Below are 20785 nucleotides of genomic sequence, written 5' to 3'. Positions count from 1 at the left end.
CTCAGAGGGCGGTGGAGGCCGGTTCTCTGGATGCTTTCAAGAGAGAGCTAGATAGGGCTCTTAAAGATAGCAGTCAGGGGGTATGGGGAGAAGGCAGGAACGGGGTACTGATTGGGGAGATGATCAGCCATGGTCAACATTGAATGGCGGTGCTGGCTCGAAGGGCCAAATGGCCTACTCCTGAACCTATTGTCTATTGAACACGGCGGGACAGGCAGCATCTCCGAGGAGAAGGAATGGGTGACCCTTCTACGGACTTCTCGACCCGAAACGTCACCCATTCCTTCTCTCCAGAGATGCTGCCTGTCGCGCTGGGTTACTCCAGCATTTTGTGTCTATCTCTGAAGAGAACGTTGGCGTGGGCAAGCCACTGTGACCGTGTGCCAACGAACGCCAACTTTGCCAACCGAGCCATCTTGTCCTCTCCTTGGCATCGCTCCCCCTCACTGGCAGCTCACTGCTCATCTCTTGCAGAGAGTCCCTCTCTGTATCCTCTCTCATTCCCGCCCCTCCCCGCTCCCAGATTCCTTGTGTCCTGGCCAGAGTGAGAATCTCCCTCTCCTCAGCAGAGCCTGAGGCAGAAATACCCAGGAGCTGATCGTCCCCAACTCCAGCCTCAACCGACCTCCGCACCAATCTTGCCCTCACACTGATTCTGACCGACTCAATAACGTACAGCGTTCCTTTCTCCCGGCCGTCCCTGTCTGCAACTGAGTTCCTTCTTCTCCCATTAGGTCTTGGGTTTCTCTCACCCTGGTCCATCTCCTCCCGTGACCCCATCTCCCCACACCCTCGCCATTATTATGTACAACTGAAGTCTTGTCAGCACAAGGTGGAAGAGGGGTCAGGCATTATCCCCATGGCTGGTGCGAACGGAACAGGAATTTCGTGTCAATCCCGACTCAGTAAGACTTCCAAGCAAATCAGGTCATCCTCCACGCAATTGCCCAAATGACCACTCCAATACTGCCGACAATTTCATCACAATACACCTGCTAACATCTCCCACCCCTGTCTCTTCCATTATTTCCCTTTTATAAGTTGAGAAACTAGAACGTCTGGAGCAGAACGAGGCCATTCGGCCCATCTGTCTACTCCGCCATGGCTGATCTATCTCTTTCCCCCCCAACCTCATTCTCCTGCCTTCACCTCTCTTGCCCGCCCTCTATCCCCTTCAATCTGTTTGCCTCCCTCCAGCTTTACATCTCACTCATCTTCTCTCCATTTTTACCACCCACCTCGGTCTCCATTGTCACTTACTCCTCCCATCTGCCAACCCCCCCCCCCCCCCCCAATCCCCTGTCCTATCCCCTGTATCCACCCATCACTCTCCAGGCTTTGACCGAACCCCCACTTCCCTTTTCCAGCAATCAAGGTCCTGACCCGAAACCTCACCCATCCGATCCCCTCTAAAGATGCTGCCTGACCCACTGAGTTCCTCCAGGACTCTGTGTGTTCAGCTTTAACGTAACTGGGCTTGGTTATGTACAACACCAACATCTAACACTTGGCCACTGCCTGGCCATTCATTCTCCACAACACATGTGCTCCATTGTTAAGAGTCCATAGACCAGGGGCTTTGTAGACCACTTTTACAGCAGCTTGCGAAGCAGGTCCCAGCCACCACACACACGGCAGGGTCAATCTATACAATAGCACCCAAACTCATGGTAGATTCCTGTCCAGTAGATCATTCCTCAAATGTCCAATGGTTGACAGAGATGGCACCCAACTTCTCGGTCTACTCCCCAAGCTGATGAGGACCACTGATTGCTTCTCCATTTTGTTCATCAGCAAGACTGTAACAAGTTGTAGGTCATCCGGGTGAGAGGAGTCCACACGCCCCAACTCTTGTTCACTGGTGTCAATTCACTCCGTATGGTTGAAGGTGTCAGTGGTTGGAGAGGGCGCCTGTTCAGATTGCTCTCGACATCGAAGGATGGATGTGTCCCTGCATCACCTGCCCCAGTGCCAACGTTGCCAACTCAGATAGGTGAGCTGTTCCCCCAAAGTGACACGAGAAGCCCCGGGCCAGACGTCACTGTGGTACCCCCTCTATTCCAACGGCAGCTCACACTGTATGGAAAGAATTTGAAAAACATAGTTAGATCAGTTTAGTTTATTGTCACATGTACCGAGGGACAGCGAAAAGCTTTTGTTGCCAGCTGTTGTGTCTATCTCTGAAGAGAACGTTGGCATGGGCAAGCCACTGTGACTGCACTGGGCCAGCGGAAAGACAACATATGATCAGTGATCACAATCGAGCCGCCCCAGTGTATAGATACATGATGAGGGAATAACTCAGCGGGACAGGCAGCATCTCTGGAGAGAAGGAATGAGCGACGTTTCGGGTTATGAGACCCGAAACATCACCCATTCCTTCTCTCCGGAGATGTTGCCTGTCCCGCTGAGTTACTCCAGCTTTTTGGGTCTACAGTTTGAACCAACCATCCCAATTCCTCCCGGCACATTTTTACCGAACTAACATACAGGTGGTGTGGCACAGAGGTACAGTCACTGCCTCACAGCGTCGGAGAGCCGGGTTCGATCGTGACGATGGGTGCTGTCTATGTGTAGTTTGCACGTTATCCCTGTGGCCACGTGGGTTTTCTCCGGGTTCCCCCAACGTTCCAGAGGCGTGCAGGTTTGCAGATTAATTGGCTTCTGTAAATTATCACTGGTGTGGTGAATGTAACTAGTGGGCAGGTGATTGTCGTTGGGCGTGGACTCGGTGGGGCGGGGGGCCTGTTTCCACGCTGTATCTCTAAAACTAAACTCTACAAGGTACAGCAAGCAATTCGGAAACTGTCGACTCTTATTGTAAGAGGATATAAAGAGAGTCTTGATCCAATATAACACACTGGAATATTGTTTACTTTCTGCCGATCCACAAGGGAGAAGATACGTTTAACAGACTAATTCTTGGAATCATGGATTTCCATTGAAACATAGAAAATAGGTGCAGGAGGAGGCCATTGGGCCCTTCGAGCCAGCACCAGCTCCGCCATTCATTGTGATCATGGCTGATCGTCCCCTATCAGTAACCCGTGCCTGCCTTCTCCCCATATCCCTTGACTCCACTAGCCCCTAGAGCTCTATCTAACTCTCTCTTAAATCCATCCAGTGACTTGGCATCCACTGCCCTCTGTGGCAGGGAATTCCATAAATTCACAACTCTCTGGGTGAAATTTTTTTTTCTCACCTCAGCCTTAAATGGCTTCCCCTTTATTCTAAGACTGTGGCCCCTGGTTCTGGACTCGCCCAACATTGGGAACATTTTTCCTGCATCGAGCTTGTCCAGTCCTTTTATAAGTTTCTATAAGAATCCCCCTCATCCTTCTAAACTCCAGTGAATACAAGCCTAGTCTTTTCAATCTTTCCTCATATGACAGTCCCGCCATCCCAGGGATCAATCTCGTGAACCTACGCTGCACAGCCTTACTTGAAGTGAGATTTTGCTGCCTGGCCCATACCCTTGAATTAAAAAAAAAAAAAAAATCTCATTGCAAAATTCATGTGGAGAATGAATTGATATTTCCCTTGGGGACCCTGTCTGCAGCCAGAGATTTATCTCTGGCACCAGGACCAGCCACTCAAGGCTCAGATGTTATGTAATATCTTGATATAGAGTGTTGGATCTTCGGATTTCTCTATCTGAGGGTCTGTGGAGACTAAGTGGATGAGAAGAGTGGGACAGAGATGGATAGATAGGAAAAGTGGTGAACACTGCCCAGTCCATCGCGGGTACTGACCTCCCCATCATCATCGAAGGGATCTACAGGAGTGGCTGCCTCAAGATGGCAGCCAGCATCATCGAAGACCCACACCACCCTGGCCACGCTCTCATTTCTATCCTGCCATCAGGAAGAAGGTACAGGAGCCTGAAAACTGTAACATCCAGGATAAGGAACAGCTTCTTCCCTACAGCCATCAGGCTATTAAACACAACAACCTCCAAATAAGCTCTGAGCTACATAGACATGGGGGCTTTGGTTTTGTTTTTTTGCACTATTATTGTTTGCTTGTTTTATGTGTGTGTGTGTGTGTGTGTGTGTGTGTGTTTGAGTGTGTTTGAGTGTGTGTGTGTGTGTGTGCATGTGAGTGTGTGTGCATGTGTGCATGTGAGTGTGTGTGTGTTGAATGTGTGTGTGTGTGTGTGTTTGAGTGTGTGTGTGTGTGTGTGTGTTTGAGTGTGGGTGTGTGGGTGTGTTTGAGTGTTGTGGTGTGTGTTTGCGTGTGTTTGAAGTGGGTGTGGTGCATGTGGTGCGTGTGAGTGTGTGTGTGGGTGTGTGTGTTTGGTGTGTGTTTGTGTTTGAGTGTGTGTGTTTGAAGTGTTGTGTGTGCATGTGAGTGTTTGCATGTGTGCATGTGTAATGTGTGTGTGTGTGTTTGTGTTTGAAGGTGTGTGTTTGAGAGTGTGAGTGTGTGTTGTGAGTGTGTGAATGTTTAGTGGTGGTGTGGTTTGAGTGTGATTGTGGTGTGCATGTGTGTGTGTGAGTGTGTGAATGTCAGTGTGTGTGTGTGCGTGTGCATGTGTGAGTGTGTGTGTGCATGTGTGTATGAATGTGCGTGTGTCCATGTGTGTGCATGTGTGTGTGTGTGTGTTTGTGAATATGGGTGTGTTTGTGTGTGTGTGTGTGTGTGTGCATGTGAGTGTGTGTGCATGTGTGCATGTGAGTGTGTGTGTGTTGAATGTGTGTGTGTGTGTGTGTTTGAGTGTGTGTGTGTGTGTGTGTGTTTGAGTGTGTGTGTGTGTGTGTGTTTGAGTGTGTGTGTGTGTGTGTGTTTGAGTGTGTTTGAGTGTGTGTGTGCATGTGTGCGTGTGTGTGTGTGTGTGTGTGTGTGTGTGTGTGTGTTTGTGTTTGAGTGTGTGTGTTTGAGTGTGTGTGTGTGCATGTGAGTGTGTGTGCATGTGTGCATGTGAATGTGTGTGTGTGTGTTTGTGTTTGAGTGTGTGTGTTTGAGTGTGAGTGTGTGTGTGTGAGTGTGTGAATGTGAGTGTGTGTGTTTGAGTGTGAGTGTGTGTGCATGTGTGTGTGTGAGTGTGTGAATGTCAGTGTGTGTGTGTGCGTGTGCATGTGTGAGTGTGTGTGTGCATGTGTGTATGAATGTGCGTGTGTCCATGTGTGTGCATGTGTGTGTGTGTGTGTTTGTGAATATGGGTGTGTTTGTGTGTGTGTTTGTGAATATGGGTGTGCGAGTGCGTGCTTCCGTGTGTGTGAGTGCGCACGTGTGTGTGTGAGTGCGCGTGTGTGTGTGCATGTGTGTGTGTGTGCGTGTATGTTAGACAAAATGCTGGAGTAACTCAGCGGGTCAGACAGCATCTTTGGAGAAAAGGAATAGTTGAAATTTCGGGTCAAGACCTGTCTTCAGATGAATGTGTGCATGTGTGTGTGTGTGTATGTATTTAATATAGACAAAAAAAATTGCTGGAGTAACTCAACAGGTCAGGCAACATCTCCGGGGAAAAGGAATGGGTGGCCTTTCGGGTCGAGACCCTTGATCAGATGTATGCTTGTACATATATGTATGTATACCTGTATAACTCTACATATACACACACATATATACGCACCCCACTAGAACAGCAACGAGCAGGAAGAGCCTGCATTTAGTACACACCTACCTGTTTGCCAGGCAGCCATCTTGCTCCAGAGCAGGTGTGGAATGACGAGGAAGTGCGTGCCAGTGTGTGGTCTCTCTGCCCGTTCACAATGGGTAAAGTTCAGCTACAGTTATAGAGGGAGTGGGAGTGCAGGGATATAGCCCGTGGCTGGACCCAGCTTGGTATGTCTTTAGGTTTCTGCGAATGCCTGTAAAAAGCTGTCTCTTGTGAAGTATATACAAGGGGGTGGTTTCTCAGTGTTAGGTTCCTCGTGCCTATTTACAGGGAGCTGAGGTAGCCGGGGCGGTGGAACGGGGGGAGCGGTGAGCTCCGGTCACACAGACGACTCCTCGGGGTTGGCGTCCGGCAGCATCTGCCGCTGCTTCAGCTTCTTGCGCAGCTCCTCGGAGAAGGGGTCGGCGGTTTCGTCTCCGAGCTGCAGGCGGATGTAGCCGTTGGTGTTGGCCCCGCGGATGTTGGCCAGATTCAGGCGGGTGGGCGACTGGAGGGCGGTGGGCAGCGGCTGGCCGGGGATGCCGTTGGCGGTGCCGTTGGGTGCGGGTGACCCCCTGCCGTTCTGGCACACGGCGTGGCCCGGCACGATCTTCAGCGACCCGTCCGAGTAGTAGTACGATGGTGCCTCCCACAGCTTCTCGTCCGAGCTGGACGTCTGGCTGGGGATGAAGGTGGTGGCGCGGGGAACCTCCTTGGGCAGCGGCCGCTCGCACGTCCTGGCGCCCGTGGTCTCCCGAGCCCCGGCCGTCTTCTCCAGCTGCTCCTTCAGCTTGCGGTTGAGGTAGATGACCGTCCCCAGCAGGCAGGCCAAGACCACGGCACCCAGGACCAAGACGCCCAGCCACACCAAGCCCAGGTTGAAGCCCGCCGATCGGCTTTCCAGCGCCGTGGCTTGGCTGGAGAAGACCACCAAGGAGTAGTTGCCCGCCAAGACCCGCCCGTGCCGCTCCTCGGAGTAGCACAGGTAGCTCCCTCCGTGCTGCGAGCCCACGTCCAATATCTGCAAGGCCCCGGGCCGAATCTCATAGCCGGCGCTGGTAAATCTGGCCAGGTCTTGCCCCTTGAAGAGCCACTTGGGTAGAGCCAGGTTGGAGATGAGCGGGCAAGGCATGAGGATGGCAGTGCCAGTCACCGCAGCAACGGCCTTGGACCTGGGATCTGCTGAAAGAGGCGAGGAGATACAGACAATCAGGACAAGCAATAGACAATAGACAATAGGTGCAGGAGTAGGCCATTCGGCCCTTCCAGCTAGCACCGCCATTCAATGAGATCATGGCTGACCGTCCCCAATCAGTACCCCGTTCCAGCCATCTCCCCATATCCCCTGACTCCGCTATCTTTAAGAGCCCTACCTAGCTCTCTCTTGAAAGTATCAAGAGAACCGGCCTCCACCGCCCTCTGAAGCAGAGAATTCCACAGACTCACAACAGCAACAGCTATTCGGCCACTCGAGTCTGCTTCACCGTTCAATAATATCACTAATGACCTGCCGTTTGATTAGCTCCCCGCATCCCTGCTAATAATTCACCCTCGACTCTAAACTGTGGAGGGAGGTAGGGAATTGTAGAGGTCCACCATCCACCAATTGTACAGGTCCACCACTGATTTTCCAGCAAACTCTCTCTGCTTGAATGAACACACCAACATCTGTGTATGTGTGTGTCTGTCTGTCTCTCTGTCTGTCTGTCTGTCTGTCTGTCTGTCTGTCTGTCTGTCTGTCTGTCTGTCTGTCTGTCTGTCTGTGTTTGTGTGTGTGGACAGAAGGAATGGGTGACGTTTCTGGTCGAGACCCTTCTTCCCAAAACGTCACCCATTCCTTCTCTCCAGAGATGCTGCCTGTCCCGCTGAGTTATTCCAGCATTTTGTGTCTATCTTAGATTTAAACCAGCATCTGCAGTTCCTTCCTACACACGCTGTGTTTATGGATCCCATTACTCTCGGCTGGGCAACCTTGAACCCTGTGATGCCAGTAGTGGCTTCACCAGTGGAAGCGGTACCCATTGCCAAGCTGAGCATGGCTGATCATCGAGATGAGAAGAACTTTTTTCACACAGAGAGTGGTGAATCTCTGGAACTCTCTGCCACAGAGGGTAGTCGAGGCCAGTTCATTGGCTATATTTAAGAGGGAGTTAGATGTGGCCCTTGTGGCTAAGGGGATCAGAGGGTATGGACAGAAGGCAGGTGCGGGATACTGAGTTGGATGATCAGCCATGATCATATTGAATGGCGGTGCAGGCTCGAAGGGCCGAATGGCCTACTCCTGCACCTAATTTCTATGTTTCTATGTTTCTATGTTTGCCAGCTCCTGAGCTGACTGCCATCTTATGGCCCAGCACACACCACGACAAAATGAAGCTGCTCGCTTCCCTGTCCACCCGCAGTTACCTTTGACAGGTTCCATCCTCGGGCACAAGTCAACGTTGGCAGATTCCACGTCCTGGTACACGGTGAGGGTCCTAAGAAAAAGAAAAAAACAATTTTTGAATTACGTGCATATTAAACAGTTTTGTTTATTGTCTCCTGTGCCGAGGTGTGCGTGTGCGTGTGCGTCTGTGTCTGTGCCGAGGTGTGCGTGTGCGTGTGCGTCTGTGTCTGTGCCGAGGTGTGCGTGTGCGTGTGCGTCTGTGTCTGTGTCTGTGTCGAGGTGCAGTGAAAAGCTTTTTGTAGCATTCTCTCCAGTCAGCGGAAAGACAATACATGATTACACATGAGTTTGGTGGATATATATTTCTGGCAGAGATAGATAGAATCTTGATTAGTACGGGTGTTAGAGGTGATGGGGAGAAGGCAGGCGAATGGAGTTTGGAGGGAGAGTTAGATCGGCCATGATTGAATGGTAGAGTAGACTTGATGGGCCGAATGGCCTAATTCCATTCCAATTCCTTATGACCTTTCAATCGAGACATTTACAGTGTATAGATACATGATAAGGGAATGACGTTACTGCAAGTTAAAGCCAATACAGCTGTCTCCTCCCACCCTCCCATCCGCCCGCCCTCGGGCTCCTCCTCCTCCTCCCCTTTTCCTTCCTTCTCCCCCCCCACCCCCCATCAGTCTGAAGAAGGGTTTCGGCCCGAAACGTCGCATATTTTCTTCGCTCCATAGATGCTGCTGCACCCGCTGAGTTTCCCCAGCAATTTTGTGTACAGTCCGATCAATGATTGTCCTGAGGGTCTCCAATGAGGTAGATAGTAGTACAGGACCGCTCTCTAACACTTAATCCCTGCATAAAACACCAGGAGGTGCCTCTACTAAGGATTTATTACCATTAGTTTAAAGGGGTAAAAGCCAATTAGCCTACAAACCTGCACGTCTTTGGAGTGCGGAAGGAAACCGGAGCACCCGGAGAAAACCCACGTGGTCACGGGGAGAACGTACAAACTCCGTACAGACAGCGCCCGTAGTCGGGATTGAACCCGGGTCTCTGGCGCTGTGAGGCAGCAACTCTACCGCTGCACCACCGGGCCATTCCTCCCTCCCTCCCTCCCCTCCGATGCTCCGAGCCAAGAGGAAGCAGAATCCTCAGAGATTGGGACACAGGTCTGACCCTTTGTACAACTTGACTGCCACACACACACACACACACTACTTCCTTTTTAAGCACAAAGCTCTGGTCACAGAGAGGTCACAATAAACACAAAGATTCCCCAGAATTCTTCCTAAAAGGAAGCCACATGCCCTTGGACTGTAGCTGATTGCAAACTCAATAAAGCACTCCCTTTAGTCGATGCACGCTGTTCAGGACCACAGCACAGCTGTACAGTTGGCAAGTGTGTGGCGTGCATCTTGGTTTCAACCTCTGTAGGAAGGAACTGCAGATGCTGGTTTAAATCAAAGCTGGACACAAAATGCTGGAGGACATGCAGCGTCTCTGGAGAGAAGGAATGGGTGACGTTTCAGGTGATGTTTCGGGTTGAGACCCTTCTACAATCTGAGGAAGGGTCTCGACCCGAAACATCACCCATTCCTTCTCTCCAGAGATGCTGCCTGTCCCGCTGAGTTACTCCAGCATTTTGTGTCTATCTTTGCTTTCAACGTTTCAACTTTCAGCAATTTATTTCTAGTCAAATGAACATTACTCGATATTGGTGTCGGGAACTGTGAGGTCACCCTCTACCCAGTTTACCGAACATTTCTTTGTCCAACTCCCTGCTTCCCACCCACACTGAGCACTTGTTCATTAGTTCATAAGGTGTAGGAGCTGAATTAGGCCATTCAGCCCATCAAGTCTGCTCTGCCATTCAATCATGGCTGATCTATCGCCATCTCCTAACCCGTGGACTCGGAGGGCTGAAGGGCCTGTTTCCTCGTTGTATCTCGAAAGTAAATTAAAACTAAGAAGCCCTTATACAATGAACAAGAATCAGTACAGGTGGGGATGAGAAATTGCCATCCAGTGGGCGAAGGGCACTGTATCTCTAAAGTAAACTGAACCTCCATTATCTGTGAATCTGTGGGATTCTTTGCCACCGAGGGCTGTGGAGGCCAAGTCAGTGGATATATTTAAGGCAGAGATAGATAGATTCTTGAGTAGTACAGATGTCAGAGGTTATGGGGAGAAGGCTGGAGAATGGGGTTAGGAGGGAGAGATAGATCAGCCATGATGGAATGGCGGAGTAGATGGGCCGAATGGCCTAATTCTACTCCTGTCACTTACGACTTCAGACCTTATCTCTCTCTATGCCTTGCCCTTCCCAGGAACACTGGGTTCCTTTCTGACCCGGCCCCGCGATTGAATAGGAGACTCTGGCGAGCGACGCGGGCTCTCCCCACTTACTTCGTCAAGGTGTCGATCCTTGCGCACTCGTGGTTGGCCCAGGCGCAGTGTGGATCCCTCGCCATTATGCAATCCGCGCAGCCTTTGTACTTCCGACACTCGGCCACCGGAACTTGGACCACCTGGTGGTGGGAGCCGGCAAACAGCAGCTTCTGCGGGAAGGAGCGGAGCAGAGCGGAGCGTCAGGGATCTCCGACACACCGAGGTCGTGTTACAGACACGGGAATTACAGATGTTGGAAGTGCGACGAAAAGTGCTGGAGTAACTCGGCCGTGCGGGAGGGGACTGCAGATGCTGGTTTAACTCGAAGATCGGCACAAAACGCTGGGATAACTCAGCGGGACAGGCAGCATCTCTGGAGAGAAGGAATGGGTGACGTTTCGGGTCGAGACCCTTCTTCAGACTGAATGTCACGGGAAAGAAACGAGAGACATAGACAATATGCAAAAATAGGACAATGATAAAGGAAACAGGCCATTGTTCGCAGTTGTTGGGTGAAAACGAGAAGCTGGTGCGACTTGGGTGGGGGAGGGATAGGGAGAGAGGAGATGCCGGGGTTACTTGAAGTTAGAGAAATCAATATTCATCTGTCTGAAGAAGGGCGGGACCCGAAACGTCACACATTCCTTCTCGCCAGAGATGCTGCCTGTCCCGCTGAGTTGCTCCAGCTTTTTGTGTCTATCTTCAGTATTCATACCATTGGGTTGCAAGTTAGTGTGGCAGCACCTTCTGGAGTACATGGACAGGTGGCGTTTCAGGTCTTGTGGTGGGGCGGATGGAGGGGTGGGGGAGAATGGTGGAAGAGAGGAGGGGAAGGACAAAGCCTGGCGAGTGATGGGTGGATAGTGAAGCGGGTTGAACAAGTTGTGTTGGTTTCAACCCAGCGAGCGTGTGCAAGGGAAAGTTGGGCAGACTCACCTTCTTCTTGGAGATGACCAAGCTTTCCACGGGCTGCTCCTCCCCAAAGAGCTGGATCTCCTCGATGACGTGGGTCTGAGGGCCAACCATCACGGCCTTCTGAAGCCATCCCGTTCCTGGGCAAAGAGAGGGACACGGGGAAAGCGTTTAACATAGACCATGGCCGACTAAGCGACCAAATAAACAGGACGTAATCTGCAGGAAGGAACTGCAGATGCTGGTTTAAACTGAAGACAGACACAAACAGCTGGAGGAATCAGCGTGTCAGGCAGCATCTCTGGGGTAAAGGAATAGGTGACGTTTTGGATTGGTTTGGGGTCACCTCTGGTCTAATGAAGGGTCTCGACCCATATACGTCACCTATTCCTTTTCCCCAGAGATTCTGAGTTACCCCAGCTTTCTGTGTCTAACCAGGACATAAATCCACTTTAGACTTTAGAGATATAGTGCAGAAACAGGCCCTTCGGCCCACCAAGTCCATGCTGACCAGCGATCACCCTGTACATTAGCACTATCCTACACACACTGGGGAGAATTTACAATTTTACCGAAACCAATTATCCTATAAACCTGTATGTTTAGTTTAGTTTAGTTTAGTGATACAGCGCAGAAACAGGCCCTTCGGCCCACGCCGACCAGCAATCACCCCATTAATACTATCCCACACACACTAGGAACAATTTTTACATTTATACCAAGCCAATTAACCTACAAACCTGTACATCTTTGGAATGTGGAAGGAAACCAGGGCTCCCGGGCAAAACCCACGTGGTCACTGGGAAAACGTACAAACTCCACACGTACAGAGACCACATGTAATCAGGATGGAACCCGGGTCTCTGGAGCTGTAAGGCAGCAACTCTACCGCTGCACCAAGCATGATAGCAACAGGATTAGGCTGTAGTTAGGACTCTTTCTTTCAGTGGGGGGGGGGGGGGTCACTGTCGGACAACAGCTGCATCAGAAGATCTGAGCGTCTATGCCCCTGTCCCACTTAGGAAACCTGAACGGAAGCCTCTGGAGACTTTGCGCCCCACCCAAGGTTTCCGTGCGGTTTCCGGAGGTTTTTGTCAGCCTCCCTACCTGCTTCCACTACCTGCAACCCCCGGCAACCACCTGCAACCTCCGGGAACCGCACGGAAACCTTGGGTGGGGCGCAAAGTCTCCAGTGGCTTCCGTTCAGGTCTCCTAAGTGGGACAGGGGCATGTTGAGGAGTGGATGAGAGAGTGGGACAGCATAGAACTAGTGTGAAGGGGTGATCTATGGGCCAAAGGGCCTGTTTCCATGCTGTGTCTCCAAATTAAAATGAACTACGGAGTGGAATAAAAATAAGTTATTAACACATGCCTTTCAAGTGCATACGGCTATCAAAGGATCTCAGCAATGCTAAAAAACTCGAGGGTTTGAATCGGTCCACAATATTCTTCATGAGTAACCCAGCTGTAAGTGACTCAAACCTCAGTCTGTAAACCATCAGTGCAGCTCCAGAACTAAATTTAGCTGCACACACTTTCAAGAGGATGCACTTTCCCATAGGGGGAATGTGAAGGAGTGGGGCCTAACCACACGCAAACTTCATCTGCAATCTCCCCCCACTCTTATTTCCTGTTTAACATTGCCTCCCTGTTGACTTTGAGAAAGATAAATACTGGCCGTTCGTTCGTGTACCACTCGAGGAAGGAATCCTTGGCAAAGAACCCTTTGAAGGCACAGCAGTCACCTCTGGTGACATTTTATCTGGAGCTAGTGAGACACACAGCCATGGGAACAGGCCCTTTGGCCCATCTCGCTCCTGCCATCCAAGGAGCCCATCCTGGTCTAATTTCCTTGCAGTTAGGCCGTATCCCTCGAAACCTTTCCGATCGACTTTCTGGTGTCCGGTAGTTATAAGAGCCATACAGGGCGGAAACAAGCCCTTTGACCCATCGAGTCTGTGCCAGCCTGTGATCACCCCGTATACTAGCACTATCAACGAACACTGACACCAAGTCAATTAACCTACAAACCTGCAGTTTTTAGTTGGGCCGAAGGGCCTGTTCCCATGCTGTATCACTCAATGGCTCGAAAGTCTTTGGAGTGTGGGGGGGGGGGGGGGGCGCATTGAAAAAAAACCACGCTGTCATGGGGAGAGCGTAGAAGACTGCACCCGTAGTCAGGATCGAACCAGGGTCTGCAAGGCAGCAACTCTGCCGCTGCTCCACCCCAACTGCCCTGCCCTCCCCGGCAGAGAGGGAGACTGACCTGTGCCGATGTAGAGCACGGTATAGTGCGTGCCGGACCACGACACCACCTGATCCACCACCATCTGCGTGTACCTCACCCCCTTCTGTATGAGCAGTGGCCTGCGGCCTACCGGCTGCACTAGCTCGTCCATCAGCGGGTGCTCCTTGGCAAAGTTGAGGGTGTTGTCTGGCAGCTCGAGGGAGGAGTTGTACCCGCTGGCCCTGTGGCTGTTGGTGATGCACTAGGGGACAAAGGGAGGAGGACACACGTGAGTAGCCAAAAATGCTGGAGAAACTCAGCGGGTGCGGCAGCATCTATGGAGCGAGGGAACTAGGCAACGTTTCGGGCCAAACCCCTTCATCAGACTGATTTAGGGTGGGGGGGAAGAAGAAAGGAAGGGCTTTATTGTTGCATGCTATCCAGTCAGCGGAAAGTCAATACATGATTACAATCGAGCCGCCCACTGTGAATGGATACAAGATAAAGGGAGTAACATTTAGTGCTAGATAAAGTCATGTAAATTCCAATTAAAGATAGTCCAAGGGTCTCCAATGAGCTAGATGGGAGGTCAGGACCACTCTCTAGTTGGTGGTAGGATGGTTCAGTTGTCGGATAGATACGAGCTGGGAAGAAACTGTCCCTGAATCTGGAGGTGTGCGTTTTCTCACTTCTGTAACTCTTGCCTGATGGGGGGCGGAGAGAAGAGGGAGTGAGTGGGGCGAGACTTGTCCTTGATTATGCTGCTGGCCTTGCCGAGGCAGCTGGGAAGGAACTGTCCCTGAAGGTCACGGGGAGGAGGTACAAACTCCACACAGACAGCGCCCGTAGTCGGGATCGAACCCGGGTCTCCGGCGCTGCATTCGCTGTAAGGCAGCAACTCTACCGCGCTGTATACGGTGAGTGTGCCACGTGCCTATCCACACGGATAGGCGATGTCACACAAGGAGAATGTGCAAACTCCACACCGACAGCAGCCGAGGTCAGGATCGAACCTGGATCTCTGGCGCTGTAAGGAACAACTTTACCGCTGTGCCGCCCGCCATTAGATGCCCGTGACGTCAGGTGACTTACCGCTCCAGGCCTGGGGCTCGGCACTTTATCCGAGTATCGTCCCCACTTCTGTGCCTGGTCCCGGTACTCCTTGTACGGCCCATCGAATGCTCGCTGGATATCCCCGATCCGGTACTGGCACACGGCAGACACGTCCAGATCAGCCCTGCGGCACAGATGACAGTTCAGTTTAGTTTATTGTCACGTGGACCGAGGTACAGTGAAAAGCTTTTTGTTGTCTGCTAACCAGTCAGCGTAAAGACCACACGTGATCACAATCGAGCCGTCCACAGTGTACAGATACATGATAAAGGGAATATTGTGAATAACATTCAGTGCAAGATAAAACCAGTACAGTCCAATCAAAGATAGACAATAGACAATAGGTGCAGGAGTAGGCCATTCGGCCCTTCGAGCCATTCAATGTGATCATGGCTGATCATCCCCAATCAGTACCCCGTTCCTGCCTTCTCCCCATATCCCCTGACTTCGCTATTTTTAAGAGCCCTATCTAGCTCTCTCTTCAAAGCATCCAGGGAACCTGCCTCCACCGCCCTCCAAGGTGGACAACCACCCCCCCACAGCACATCTCCAGACCAAGTCAGCGAGCCCACAGCTTCACGTTACACTAATCCATTCCGTCCTCGATATTCAAAAGCCTTGCCCTAAGCTATTTCTTCCAGCGATAATCCTTTAGAGATTTGCGTGGAGGGACAGGTTTCCTTGTGTAAATATGAAATGGCCGGGTCGATGGTGGAAAGTGCTGACAGGTCGCTGCCTATTCCAGGAAAGTGCATTAAATCCCAGTCTGGACTGATGTGGCTGGGCTCTTTCCCGCTCACTGGCAGACGGAATCAATGGACCTCTCACACTTCCCCCATCCCCACCATTATAAGCCCAGCTCCCTGCCGCTCGCTGTAAGATTCTACAAGCACCCAAGCTCAAAATAACTATAAATAGCTGTCGGGCATGTATATTTAATGCTCTTGTGACCAGCAGTTCAATGTCCTGAGAAATAAGGTCAGCTACAGGGCTTGGCTGGGACTGCACTTGTGTTCAGTTTAGTTTAGTTTGGTTTGGTGATACAACGTGGAAACAGGCTCCTAGGCCCTCCATGTCCGCACCAATCACCTGTTCACACTAGTTCCATCCTACACACAATGTCCTGAGATATAAGTGATGGGGATGATCAGCTATGATCACATTGAATGGCGGTGCTGGCTCGAAGGGCCGAATGGCCGACTCCTGCACCTATTGTCCATTGACAATTTACAGAAGCCAATTAACCTACAAACCTGCACGTCTTCGGAATGTGGGAGGAAACTGGCGAAACCCCACGCAGGCCACGGGGATAACGTGCAAACTCCATACGTAGTCGGGATTGAACCCTGGGTCTCTGGCGCTGTGGGGCAGCAACTCTACCGCTGCGCTACAGCGCCGCCCTTGGCCATTAGACGATGTGACAACGGTGTATGGAATTGTGATCGGCTTACTCACAACAAAACGGGGAAACAGCTCTTTCCGGCGGACACTTCAGTGACCCGGACAACTCCACAGAGTCAGCGTGAGGAGCAGCCCATGCACGCGGGATGGAAGAAAATACTTCTGCTTTCCCTGTGCGGAGCTTGCACGCTCTCCCTGCGAGGGCGTGGGTTTACGTCCGGATGCTCCAGTTCCCCCCCACGTTCCCAAAGGCGTGCGTGCGTGTCTGCGGGTGAATGGGCCCTCTGTAAATCGTTTCTGGCGTGCCAGGAGTGGATGTGAAAAGTGGGATGACATAGAACACGTCAGCGTGCGTGCCCAATGCGTCAGCGTGCGTATGCGATACGTCACGCAGGTGGCTCGCGAGGATTTCGTTCCAGTACTAAATCCTGGAGAGCCGCACGATACCGCATACGATTCCACGCCTCACCATGCACAACGCATGCGCACCGCACGCGTCACGACGCGTCGAATTAATTTATACATACAACGCGTAAATGAGGCGCGAATGACGGCCAAGTGGGACAGGCCCTTTAATCCCGTTTACATGCGGCGAGAAACAATGGCGGTGCTGCGGGGGGGAAGAGTTCGACGGTGAAGGAACCGAGCCGGAGGAATAGCAGTGAGGCGTAGGCCTTAGACGGGGGAGGGAGACAGGAAGGGAAGGAGATACATTAATCACGAGGACCTACCACTGAGCCTGGAAGACACCGAAGAACACTGTGTCCTGCCAGCTGCTATCGTTCAACGTGTAGATCGCCTGGATCTCGTTGAAGTGAAGTTGCTGCTCAGGGAGCGAGCACAACAACCGGGCCTTGAGAAAGGTGGTCCACTTCTTCTGAAGCGTTCGAGCCCCGCCCAGGTCACCCTGCAATTAAAAAAAACACACAGCGCGTTGGAAGGAACTGCTGGTTTAAACCGAAGATGGTGCAAAAAGCTGGAGTAACTCAGCGGGACAGGCAGTTTCTTTGGAGAGAAGGAATGAGAGACATATCGGGTCATAGAAAGTAGGTGCAGGAGGAGGCCATTTGGCCGTTCGAGCCAGCACTGCAGTCGAGACCCTTCCTTAGAAATGTCAGCGAAGACTTCTTCAGAAAGGACAAACGTGAATTTGCAAATCACTTTCACAACTTGCACGTCGATATTTTGTTGCCATCGAACCCTCCTGCTCCAAATTGCCCTTGAATTTTTAGTTTAGAGATACAGTGCGGAAACGGGGCCCTTCGGCCCATCGAGTCCGGGGTGTCCAGCGATCCCCGCACAGTTACACTATCTTACACACAATTTACAATCTTTACCGAAGCCAATTAACCTACAAACCTGCACGTCTTTGGAGTGTGGGAGCAAACCGAAGATCTCGGAGAAAACCCACGCTGGTCACGGGGAGAACGTACAAACTCCATACAGACAACACCAGCAGTCGGGATCGAACCCTGGTCTCTGGCGCTGTAAGGCAGCAACTATACTGTGGCGTCACTGTGCCAACCTATTTGGTTTGGTTCTGTCGCTTGAGATGATCACAATACAACTGCGGGTGTTGTCTGTACGGAGTTTGTATGTTCTCCCCGTGACCTGCGTGGGTTTTCTCTGAGATCTTCAGTTTCCTCCCACACTCCAAAGACATACAGATTTGGTGGTTAATTGACTAGGTATAAAAATGTAAAATTGTCTCTAGTGTGTGTGTGTGTGTGTGTGTGTGTGTGTGTGTAGGGCAATGTTTAACGTGCAGGGATCGCTGGTCGGCGCGGACTCGGTGGGCCGAACGGCCTCTTCCCGCGCTGAACTATTAAACTAAACTAAACTCTCAATCCCTATGTGTAGAGAGGAACTGCAGATGCTGGTTTAAACCGGAGCTGGAGTAACTCCGAGGGACAGGCGGCATCTCTGGATAGAAGGAATGGGTGATGTTTCGGGTCGAGACCCTTCTTCGGACCTCATTTCCTATTCTGCCCTCTGCATTCCAGATGCATTTTCGGCCGTGACCTTTCCCAATCAGATTGACGGATGAATGTGAATGGGAGCTGGGGAAGAAAGAACACAAGTGGCCAGGGATTTGGATTGATGCTGCTCCGTCAGTGCCTTCAACAGCTGTCGGGAGGACGCCCATCTGATTCTAATTGAATTGAAAATAAGGATGTTGGGGTCGAAAGGTTGCCTTTCCCGTGCCCCCCACCCCCCAGTGGGAACCCCTTGCTGTGTGGGTTACTGAGGGACGGAAAGAGCTTTAATGAAACGTGTTACAGTCAGGATGTGTGTGGGGGGGGATGAAGAGATGCAATCAGGATGCAGTGGAGAGCAGATGTGAGGCAGGGGAAGCAAGGGCTGGAAGTCCCCAATGTGAATGCAGCCGCTAATTTTAGTTTAGTTTAGAGATACAGCGCGGCAACAGGCCCTTCGGCCCACCGAGTCCGCGCTGACCAGCAATCCCCCGCACCTTAACACCATCCTGCAAACACTAGGGACAATTTACATTTATGCCAAGCCAATTAACCTACAAACCTGCACGTCTTTGGAGTGTGGAAGATCTCGGAGTAAACCCCACGCAGGTCACGGGGAGAACGTACAAACTGCGTACAGACAGCGCCCGTAGTCGGGATTGAATCATAATCAGAATCACACTTTATTCGCCAAGTATGTTTTGCAACATACGAGGAATTTCATCGAACCCGGATCTCTGCCGCAGCGTTCGCTGTAAGGCAGCAACTCTACCCGCTGCGCCACCGCGACCACTCTGCACGTCTTTGGAGTGTGGGAGGAAACCTTGGATCTCGGAGAAAACCCACGCGGGACACTGGGAGAACGTGCAAACTCCGTACAGACAGCACCCATGGTCAGGATCGAACCCGGGTCTCTGGTATTATAAGCGCTGTAAGGCAGTAACTCTACCGCCCGCGAGATGGAAGTACGAGGCAGGCGTGACGCGGGAAGATGAAGAACTGAAGATGATGATGACTGATTGAGGAATTTGTCACCATCCCAAGGATAGCATCGGGAAAAATGTAGAGATCTATGTCAATGAAAGGAAAACTGATCGACTCATCCCCCTAGCTAGATAGTGATGCATCTTTGGGAATTGATTTTGCAGAATGTTCTGTTACTCAATATTATATAATATCCAATCTCAGAAGTCTAACTAACATATTCCACACTGCAATCGGGAATTGGGCGGCAGGGTGGCGCAGTGGTAGAGCCGCTGCCTTCCTGCGTCAGAGACCCGGGTTCGATCCTGACTACAGGTGCTGTCTGTACGATTTTTACAGGAGCCAATTCACCTACACATCTGTACGTCTTTGGAGTGTGGGAGGAAACTGGAGCACCCGGAGAAAACCCACGTGGTCACGGAGAGAATGTACAAACAGGACCCGGGGTCAGGATCGAACGTGGGTCTCTGGCGCTGTAAGGCAGCAACTCTACCGCTGCGCCGCCGTGACCCGTGGAGTTCCTCCAGCGCGTTGTGCGATTTGCTCGAGGTTCCTTGTGTCTTCCAAGCCCATCTTACCTTACAGATGCGAGCAACTCGAGCCACCACTTGGTCCCTGTAGCAGTCGTACTCCACTGCTCGCTCGCTGAAGAAGAAATAGATTTTGTCATCGTCCCCCACCTCGATGTTCGCACTTTCCTGGATGTAAGCGGAACCAACAAAGTTTGGTTCTGGAACGAAATGGAACAAAAATTGCGTAAACACGGCAAATGGTTTTTTTTTAAATTAAAATTTTTATAAACTTTTGAAAAGATCTCGGAGAAAACCCGCGCAGATCACGGGGAGAACGTACAAACTCCGCACAGACAGCGCCCGTGGTCAGAATCGAACCTGTGTCACTGGTGCTGTGAGGCAGCAACTCTACTGCTATGCCACTGTGCCGCATGCACAATTGTTTTTGTGTTGATGTGACGCCAGGGACTGGGAGATCAGACCACAGGGAACAAAGGGGGGGACAATTGGGGCAAAGCAAGGGTACGTAGTAACTTTGTCAGCACCCCCAACATAGGCCTCGGTACGCACAACAAAGTATCTCACTGTGATTTGCCACAAGTGACAATGAAAGTAGAAACTGAGAAACATAGACAATAGGTGCAGGAGTAGGCCATTCGGCCCTTCGAGCCAGCACCGCCATTCAATATGATCATGGCTGATGATCCACAATCAGTGCCCCGTTCCTGCTTTCTCCCCATATGCCTTGATTCTGTTAGCCTGAAGAGCTAAATCTCTCTTGAAAACATCCAGTGAATTGGCCTCCACTACCTTCTGTGGCAGGGAATTCCACAGATTCACAACTCTCTGGGTGAAAAAGTGTTTCCTCGTCTCCGTTCTAAATGGTCTACCCCAGGGGTGGGGAACCTGCGGCCTTCTAGGCCATTAAGTGCGGCCTTTTGAATGAATCCAAATTTTGTAGAACAAATCCTTTTATTTTTATTAATATGTTTTTATTCATCTTTTATTATTTTAATTTTAATCTTAAAATGAACGTATTTAAAATATCAAAGAGTAAAAGAAGATTCAACTAAATAATCCTCCCCACACGAAAAATGCTTTCTTGCTTTTCAACCACTTATTGCTGCAAATCTACATTCCCGACCTAACCCAAATCAAGATGCATTTAAGGTCACAAATGACGGATCCCCATCTAGAAGATCAGCTGAAACTGCGTACCTCCATGTTGCAACCAAATATTCAAATGCTTTCCCACAAAAAGCAATCACAACAAAGTCATTA

At 51.0% G+C, this 20785-nt stretch overlaps 1 protein-coding gene across 2 annotated transcripts in view; it reads right to left on the bottom strand.

The window, feature by feature from the left end:
* Positions 1-257: 257 nt before the first annotated feature.
* The window catches only part of sema4c (semaphorin 4C), a 78498-nt gene continuing 57970 nt past the window's right edge, over positions 258-20785 (bottom strand). The window contains exons 8-16 of one of the 2 annotated variants that reach the window (XM_033013864.1): positions 19571-19722; positions 16764-16939; positions 14611-14755; positions 13558-13780; positions 11316-11431; positions 10398-10549; positions 8006-8076; positions 5627-6781; positions 258-2076 (exon numbers count right to left, since the gene is read on the bottom strand). In XM_033013864.1, coding sequence (XP_032869755.1) covers positions 5940-6781; positions 8006-8076; positions 10398-10549; positions 11316-11431; positions 13558-13780; positions 14611-14755; positions 16764-16939; positions 19571-19722 — 1877 coding nt within the window. In that variant the 3' untranslated portion in view covers positions 258-2076; positions 5627-5939. The remainder of the gene's footprint in view (positions 2077-5626; positions 6782-8005; positions 8077-10397; positions 10550-11315; positions 11432-13557; positions 13781-14610; positions 14756-16763; positions 16940-19570; positions 19723-20785) is intronic. The other variant, XM_033013865.1, reaches the window with a different exon arrangement.

This window comes from Amblyraja radiata, chromosome 39 (genome assembly GCF_010909765.2).
Source record: "Amblyraja radiata isolate CabotCenter1 chromosome 39, sAmbRad1.1.pri, whole genome shotgun sequence".
NCBI classification, from domain to species: Eukaryota; Metazoa; Chordata; class Chondrichthyes; order Rajiformes; family Rajidae; genus Amblyraja; species Amblyraja radiata.
This window is presented reverse-complemented; position numbering and strand designations above follow the sequence as displayed.